Source organism: Blennius ocellaris (assembly GCF_963422515.1).
Source record: "Blennius ocellaris genome assembly, contig: SCAFFOLD_115, whole genome shotgun sequence".
NCBI lineage: Eukaryota > Metazoa > Chordata > Actinopteri > Blenniiformes > Blenniidae > Blennius > Blennius ocellaris.
Genome location: NW_027661855.1, coordinates 104,983 through 113,957, shown reverse-complemented (window position 1 = coordinate 113,957; position 8,975 = coordinate 104,983). Strand labels below are relative to the sequence as shown.

Sequence of the window (8,975 nt, the reverse complement as noted above, 5' to 3'; positions counted from 1 at the left end):
CAGCGCCCCCACAGGCCTGGCAGGTGAACTGCACGTCCTCCGGGTTGACGTTCATAGTGACAGATTTTTATTCTGAGAACGTGATGTGGGCGTGGCCTCAGCCCCCACCCCCCCCTCACCCCCTCCCCACCCCCCCCCCGGTGGTTTTGGGGGGGAACTGACTTTCACACTTATCCTCCAGTGATGACACTGAATTGTTATTATTGTTGTTGTTGTTTGGTTCCTGATAAACATGTGTTGAGGTTGTAAACATCTCACCTTCCATCAGATTCCTACATGTGACACACACACACACACACACACACACACACACACACACACACACACACACACACACACACACACACACACACACACGGCTCCATGTAATTCTGTTTGCTCTGACGAGTCGTCACGTTCAGTTAATCTCTCCTCAACCGTCGGCGCTCAACTATTTATTTATTTTTCTTGATAAAGAATTCACGTTGCCACGGTAACGCGCTTCACCAGCAGCGTTTCGCCGCCGCCGCCGACCCGCAGCTGATGAATTTTACATCCCGCCGCCGTCGCTACGACTCGCCGTGTCGACTCGCCGTCAGCGGCTCGCTCGTTACCGGGGGCGACGGCCCAGAGCGGCGGGTCTGAGCCCTGATTGGCTGAGAGGGAGGCAGGAGTGAACAGGACGTCCCAGCCTAGTTTCCTCTCTGTGTGTGTGTGTGTGTGTGTGTGTGTGTGTGTGTGTGTGTGTGTGTGTGTGTGTGTGTGTGTGTGTGTGTGTGTGTGTGTGTGTGTGTGTGTGTGTGTGTGTGTGTGTGTGTGTGTGTGTGTGTGTCCCCACTTAACCCCTGCAGTGCTGCAGGGTCTGGAGGCCAACAGGGTTACATAAAGCCTGCTGCTGTGTCGACCTCACCAGCCTCCAGCCCAGCTTTGTGTGTGTGTGTGTGTGTGTGTGTGTGTGTGTGTGTGTGTGTGTGTGTGTGTGTGTGTGTGTGTGTGTGTGTGTGTTCATTCATCAAAACTCTGCACTTCAGTGGAGTTAATACCATTCTTACTTATTTCACACTGATGTATGACGCATCAGCGGAATAATGTGTGTGTGGGGGGGGGGGCAGGGGGGCAGACAGGAAGAAAGTGTGTGTGTGTGTGTGTTATTGGCACACACACACACACACACAGATGAGGTGCATGTGGACTCCACACCCCGTCAGCACCAGGGTTGCCAGATCCACATTACAACCCAGAGAAGTGATAAAAAGCCGCTCGGTGTCAGAATCATGTTCCAACTAGAATTATACGTCATAAAGAACAGAAAACAGCAGTGCAGGAAGTAAAGTTGAGAGTTTGAGTCCCTGGCGGGGGGAAACCGCCACGTCTGGCTGTTCAGTAGGACAGAATCCAGAGTGAGGGGGGGAAGAAGCAGCGCTTTTATTGTGGCGGAGCCGCTGGTCGCTGGCAAATTTGAACTGATGTTGTTTGTAACAGTTTGGTAGGATCGAGCTTTCAAAGACACACGGAGTTGTTTTCCGTCGCTGGGCTCTGATTGGCCGGAGGGAACGAGGTCAGACTCAGATTAAATAATCAGAACTTACATAAATCAGTTAAAATTCACAGACCGACGGAGAGACGGAGGAAAACTCCTCCTTCTCTCCGTCGGTCGGAGGAAAACTCCTCCTTCTCTCCGTCGGTCGGAGGAAAACTCCTCCTTGTCTCCGTCGGTCCGGAGGAAAACTCCTCCTTCTCTCCGTCGGTCGGAGGAAAACTCCTCCTTCTCTCCGTCGGTCCGGAGGAAAACTCCTCCTTCTCTCCGTCGGTCGGAGGAAAACTCCTCCTTCTCTCCGTCGGTCGGAGGAAAACTCCTCCTCCTCTCCGTCGGTCGGAGGAAAACTCCTCCTTCTCTCCGTCGGTCATAGGAAAACTCCTCCTTCTCTCCGTCCGTCGGAGGAAAACTCCTCCTTCTCTCCGTCCGTCGGAGGAAAACTCCTCCTTCTCTCCGTCGGTCATAGGAAAACTCCTCCTCCTCTCCGTCGGTCGGAGGAAAACTCCTCCTTCTCTCCGTCCGTCGGAGGAAAACTCCTCCTTCTCTCCGTCGGTCGGAGGAAAACTCCTCCTTCTCTCCGTCGGTCGGAGGAAAACTCCTCCTTCTCTCCTTCCGTCGGAGGAAAACTCCTCCTTCTCTCCGTCGGTCATAGGAAAACTCCTCCTCCTCTCCGTCGGTCGGAGGAAAACTCCTCCTTCTCTCCGTCCGTCGGAGGAAAACTCCTCCTTCTCTCCGTCAGTCGGAGGAAAACTCCTCCTTCTCTCCGTCGGTCGGAGGAAAACTCCTCCTTCTCTCCGTCGGTCGGAGGAAAACTCCTCCTTCTCTCCGTCGGTCGGAGGAAAACTCCTCCTTCTCTCCGTCCGTCGGAGGAAAACTCCTCCTTCTCTCCGTCGGTCATAGGAAAACTCCTCCTTCTCTCCGTCGGTCGGAGGAAAACTCCTCCTTCTCTCCGTCGGTCATAGGAAAACTCCTCCTCCTCTCCGTCGGTCGGAGGAAAACTCCTCCTTCTCTCCGTCCGTCGGAGGAAAACTCCTCCTTCTCTCCGTCGGTCATAGGAAAACTCCTCCTTCTCTCCGTCGGTCGGAGGAAAACTCCTCCTTCTCTCCGTCGGTCATAGGAAAACTCCTCCTTCTCTCCGTCGGTCGGAGGAAAACTCCTCCTCCTCTCCGTCAGTCGGAGGAAAACTCCTCCTCCTCTCCGTCAGTCGGAGGAAAACTCCTCCTCCTCTCCGTCGGTCGGAGGAAAACTCCTCCTTCTCTCCGTCGGTCGGAGGAAAACTCCTCCTTCTCTCCGTCGGTCGGAGGAAAACTCCTCCTTCTCTCCGTCGGTCATAGGAAAACTCCTCCTTCTCTCCGTCGGTCATAGGAAAACTCCTCCTTCTCTCCGTCGGTCGGAGGAAAACTCCTCCTCCTCTCCGTCGGTCATAGGAAAACTCCTCCTTCTCTCCGTCGGTCGGAGGAAAACTCCTCCTTCTCTCCGTCGGTCATAGGAAAACTCCTCCTTCTCTCCGTCGGTCGGAGGAAAACTCCTCCTCCTCTCCGTCAGTCGGAGGAAAACTCCTCCTTCTCTCCGTCGGTCGGAGGAAAACTCCTCCTCCTCTCCGTCAGTCGGAGGAAAACTCCTCCTTCTCTCCGTCGGTCGGAGGAAAACTCCTCCTTCTCTCCGTCGGTCGGAGGAAAACTCCTCCTCCTCTCCGTCAGTCGGAGGAAAACTCCTCCTTCTCTCCGTCGGTCGGAGGAAAACTCCTCCTCCTCTCCGTCAGTCGGAGGAAAACTCCTCCTCCTCTCCGTCGGTCGGAGGAAAACTCCTCCTTCTCTCCGTCGGTCGGAGGAAAACTCCTCCTTCTCTCCGTCGGTCGGAGGAAAACTCCTCCTTCTCTCCGTCGGTCGGAGGAAAACTCCTCCTTCTCTCCGTCGGTCGGAGGAAAACTCCTCCTTCTCTCCGTCGGTCGGAGGAAAACTCCTCCTTCTCTCCGTCGGTCGGAGGAAAACTCCTCCTCTTCTCCGTCGGTCGGAGGAAAACTCCTCCTTCTCTCCTTCCGTCGGAGGAAAACTCCTCCTTCTCTCCTTCCGTCGGAGGAAAACTCCTCCTCCTCTCCGTCAGTCGGAGGAAAACTCCTCCTTCTCTCCGTCGGTCGGAGGAAAACTCCTCCTCTTCTCCGTCGGTCGGAGGAAAACTCCTCCTTCTCTCCGTCGGTCGGAGGAAAACTCCTCCTTCTCTCCTTCCGTCGGAGGAAAACTCCTCCTTCTCTCCGTCGGTCGGAGGAAAACTCCTCCTTCTCTCCGTCGGTCGGAGGAAAACTCCTCCTTCTCTCCGTCGGTCGGAGGAAAACTCCTCCTTCTCTCCGTCCGTCAGAGGAAAACTCCTCCTTCTCTCCGTCCGTCGGAGGAAAACTCCTCCTTCTCTCCGTCGGTCGGAGGAAAACTCCTCCTTCTCTCCGTCCGTCGGAGACGAACTGACTTCTGGAGAAACTTCCAGAAAAAAACCCAAAACTCACTTTAATCAGTGAAATAATACAACAAACATTTTACCACAAAAATACAGAAACTGACTTCAAAAGACTTGAAATAGATTCTAAAAGTGAAAACAAAATAGTACATAAAGTACTATTATATAGTATTGTATATAGTAAAAAGTATTTATATACATTATTGGAATAAAAGACTTAAAAAATTTACTAAAGACAAAAAAAACTTAATCTATTTGTGATCTTCAGGCTTTGAAAGACGTAAATAACATGTTTTATTATTATTTATTATTATTAAAATGATTAATTTACAGAGAAAAACATAAATGTTCCCAAAACAACTACAAGGAGGCGCAACTTTTTGAAACTGGTTCCCAAGGTGGTTTTTTTGTTGGTGAGGAAACTGATTTTTTTTTTTTACTTTGTTGTGTAAATGTGAAGATGTTCAGAAGGTGGTTGTTGTTGTTGTTGTTGTTGTTGTTTCCTGCAGAGTCACAACAGATAAAAGAAGAGATCCTGTTCTCTTCATTCCTCGTTTGACTCACTTTTGTTATTTGAAATTATGTCGATAAAATTAAATCAAAAGAGCAACATGAGGTTTCTTTATTTTTTTCTTTCCTTGACGGCCGAGGAACTTTGTTTGTCCGATAAACAAAAGTACAGTCGTCGTGGGTGAGTGGAGCTCCTCAGGGCTCCGGTCTGGTTCCTCTCAGGCTTCACCTGAAGGTGGAGCAACACCACCCTCCAGACCAGACGAGTAGTAATCCTGCCTCTGTTTGTTTGTTTGTTTGTTTGTTTACAGCCTGTGTGGCCTGGTCCCGGGTCTGAGTAGCGTCCTGCTGCCCCGCATGAACCCCTTCGTCCTGGTCAACGTGGCCGGAGCGCTGGCGCTCTGCATCACCTACATGCTCATCGAGATCAAGTGAGTGGGGGGGGGGGGAGGGAGGGAGGGAGGGAGGTGTTTACTCCACCTGAGTTGTTGTGTAAATCAGTGTTTTTCAACCTTTTTGAGCCGAGACACACTTTTTTCTTTGTAAAACTCTGGAGTCACACCTCCACCTGAACATGTTAAAATGTTAAACTCTGCAGCCTCTATTAACAATATAACGTCTTTCTCATCAAAGACATCAAAGTCATTGTCATCAAAGACATGAAAGTCATTCTCATCAGAGTTTTGATCAACAGGAATCCAGTAAATCCAGAAAGCAAGGACTTTTTTTAATAGTGCCTCCCTCAGTGTGAAACCTGGACCTGATGGATGAAGAGCTGAGATCCTGGTTTTCAAAAACTTCTCCATCACTGTCACTGACACAGTACTTTGATACAAGATGGTAGCAGGAGGTGGAGATGAACCACACTGACGTCTGTCACTTTACATTTCACCGGCAAAGTTCTGTGCTGCCCTCTAGTGGTGAAGAGTATTTATACAGGATTACTCTGCAACACACTGTCGCTGTGAGATCAAAGGTTTTTTAGAAAGAAATGTGTAATAATTTCCCACGACCTGACGATGTGGAGGAAACACCAGAGGGTGAAGAACTCTGCGCTAAACGACGCCTCACTGTCTCCATAGCAACTACAACGCCGTGGACACGGCGTCGGCGGCCGCCATCGCTCTCATGACGTTCGGGACCATGTACCCTATGAGTGTGTACAGTGGTAAGGTGCTGCTGCAGGTGAGGCACACACACACACACACACACACACACACACACACACCCTGCTGTGTTTCTGAAGCCCCGCCTCTCCCCCCTCAGACCACGCCCTCTCACGTCATTGGCCAGCTGGACAAACTCCTCAGGGAGGTGAGACGAACCTCCACATCTGGATCTGATGATTGTAGATCAAATATCACGTTACGTCTTTATCGTCGCAAATATTAGAACATGTGTCGTACCGGAGAAAGTAACTGTAACTGTAACTCATGGAGGAAAAGTACCAACAGGGACTAATGACGTCACATGTTCATAGAGGAAATGGTTAAACTGTAAAAAGCCTCATTTTCCAGTGTTGAGACTGAGACTTGGTGTTTGCTGTTTCCAGCTGAGCCGGTGGTGCCCCCATTCATTATGTCATAAATAATCCAGTCATTCTAATTAATAAGTTTTCATTAATACATTATTTTTGATGATATATTAACTTTTGAGTAATTACTCAAGTAAATGGCAGTTTACTTCATTAGTATTTCCAATTTTTCCTAAATTACGTTCAGTAATCTATTACTTACAGTAGTTATTATTGCTAATTACCAACCATAACTCCCGACACCAGTGTCGAATGAGAAGCTTTTAGTTTGAAACCTGAAATATACAAAATATATTGGAAACAGATTTAAAGTTGGGAAATCATTTTTCAATCTTAGATAAAGTGTGTGTGTGTGTGTGTGTGTGTGTGTGTGTGTGTGTGTGTGTGTGTGTGTGTGTGTGTGTGTGTGTGTGTGTGTGTGTGTGTGTGTGTGTGTGTGTGTGTGTGTGTGTGTGTGTGTGTGTGTGTGTCCAGGTGTCCACGCTGGACGGAGTCCTGGAGGTTCGTAACGAACACTTCTGGACGGTCGGCTTCGGTTCTCTGGTACGTTGAAGAGTCACGTGGTTCTAAAGGAAGAACATTATTGTTATTCTGTAAACTTGTTTCTGTTTGTTTTTTGACCTTGTTCTGTCTGTCGCTGGTTGGTCTGGCCTCCAGGTGGCGCAGTGACTCCACCCCCTGTTGTTTGTGTTTGTGTTATTGACGCTGCTCCCGCTGTTGTCGTCTGGGTGATTGTTGCCGCGGTTACACAACTGTCGGTTGTTGGCCGACTGCTAACGGAGCAGCTGTCCAAACCCATTTGACCCTCGGATGCACTCCTGCCCCCCCCGGGGGTGGGTGGGTGGGTGTGTGTGTGTGTGTGTGTGTGTGTGTGTGTGTGTGTGTGTGTGTGTGTGTGTGTGTGTGTGTGTGTGTGTGTGTGTGTGTGTGTGTGTGTGTGTGTGTGTGTGTGTGTGTGTGTTTTCCCATGAGGACTGTGAATTTAGGAGACGAGGACAAAATGAAGATTTTTTTTTATTTCTTTTTTTTCTTTTTTTCTTTTTTTTTTTTTTTTTTACAATTTTTAAGGTTTAATTCAACATTTAAAAATTTTCAGACAAAAAGTTTCTTGATGCTGAAAAAAGTTGTTCTTTTCTGAGAAAATCCAAACTAAAAGTGTAAAAAAAAAAGAAAATGTCATTTTGTAAAGAACCTTAATGAACAACCATAGTGAGGGTGTTACCATGGCGATGGAGGGACCTGTAGTGAGGTTACCATGGCGACGGAGGGACCTGTAGTGAGGTTACCATGGCGATGGAGGGACCTGTAGTGAGGTTACCATGGCGACGGAGGGACCTGTAGTGAGGTTACCATGGCGACGGAGGGACATGTAGTGAGGTTACCATGGCGATGGAGGGACCTGTAGTGAGGTTACCATGGCGATGGAGGGACATGTAGTGAGGTTACCATGGCGATGGAGGGACCTGTAGTGAGGTTACCATGGCGACGGAGGGACCTGTAGTGAGGTTACCATGGTGACGGAGGGACATGTAGTGAGGTTACCATGGCGACGGAGGGACATGTAGTGAGGTTACCATGGCGACGGAGGGACATGTAGTGAGGTTACCATGGCGATGGAGGGACATGTAGTGAGGTTACCATGGCGATGGAGGGACCTGTAGTGAGGCTACCATGGCGATGGAGGGACATGTAGTGAGGTTACCATGGCGATGGAATGAACAGTATCTTTGTGCTTTTTCACCAATGTGTTTTTGTGTAGAAACGTTGTGTATTTGGATAAAGAGTAAAGTGTATCAACCCTCTGACTCCGCCCCCCCCAGGCTGGCTCCGCCCACGTCCGGATCCGCCGCGACGCTAACGAGCAGCTGGTCCTGGCTCACGTCACCAACCGGCTGCTGCCGCTCGTCTCCACGCTGACCGTCCAGATCTTCAAGGACGACTGGACACGCCCCCTGCTGACCGGCGCCCTGTCCTCCTCCTCCTCCTCGCCCTCCTCCTCCGCCGCTCCTCCTGGGGGCGTGGCCGAGGGCTACACCTCCTCCTCGCTGCCCCCCCTGCTGCTGGACCCGCTGACCTCCACGCCCTCCAAGCCCAGCGGCCCTCCTCCGGAGTTCTCCTTCGACACCCCGGGGAGGAACGTGCCGGCGGTGCTGCTCCCGGCGCACCAGGCCCACCGGCACTACGGCGGCCTGGGCCTGCCCTACGGAGCCCCGCCCTACGGGGCGGCGCTGGCCCCCGGTCTGGGCCTGGGGGTGCAGGGTCTGGGCTCCGGGGTGGGACTGGCCTCCTCCCAGGGCTACAGGACTGCGCTAGGGGGGCCGGCGCCGCCGCTGCGGTTTGGAACCGGCAACCCTCTGTCGGCACAGTCCCAGTACCGGCAGTACCGACCCTGAACCCCCCTGGACCCCCCCGGACCTCCCCCACGCCTCCCTGAAGGGTCAACCTGGGAACTTAAACAAACTGAAAGACTTCTGATTGGATGGCAGCTGGTGAAGCCCCGCCCCCTCCCAGTGGAGTTCCTCAGGGTTCCCTGCTGGGTCCTTTATGTTTTAATCTTCAGTCCATTTGTTTTATTGAACGTTTTACTGGGAGCAGCTCAGCTCAAGTTCCTTTTTCTTTTTCTATTTCCTGTTTTTGAGTCATTTGACAGATAAAACGCCGAGTCACTGAGTGACTCAGCAATAATACATGAAAACATTCCAGCCTGCAGCTTCACGGCCTCGGTCTTCTGTCATTAAACCTGGAGGGGGAAACGTTCCAGACGTCTCATTGTTCCTCATCAGTTTGGTCCTCGTGTGTTTCACCTGGTTTTCCTTCATCTCGTCACTCAGAACCTATCTGAGAACAGCTGAGTCACTATTAGCTGAGTCACTATTAGCTGAGTCATTATTAGGTGAGTCATTATTAGCTGAGTCACTATTAGCTGAGGCACTATTAGCTGAGTCATTATTAGGTGAGTCATTATTA

At 50.7% G+C, this 8,975-nt stretch overlaps 1 protein-coding gene across 2 annotated transcripts in view; it reads left to right on the top strand.

Moving 5' to 3' along the window:
* Positions 1-8,768, top strand: part of slc30a6 (solute carrier family 30 member 6) — a 22,418-nt gene extending 13,650 nt beyond the window's left edge. The window contains exons 6-10 of one of the 2 annotated variants that reach the window (XM_080522222.1): positions 4,786-4,905; positions 5,557-5,659; positions 5,741-5,788; positions 6,483-6,551; positions 7,829-8,768. In XM_080522222.1, the coding sequence (XP_080378348.1) occupies positions 4,786-4,905; positions 5,557-5,659; positions 5,741-5,788; positions 6,483-6,551; positions 7,829-8,401 (913 nt within the window). In that variant the 3' untranslated portion in view covers positions 8,402-8,768. Of the gene's footprint in view, positions 1-4,785; positions 4,906-5,556; positions 5,789-6,482; positions 6,552-7,828 lie in introns of both variants that reach the window. The other variant, XM_080522221.1, reaches the window with a different exon arrangement.
* Positions 8,769-8,975: the final 207 nt, after the last annotated feature.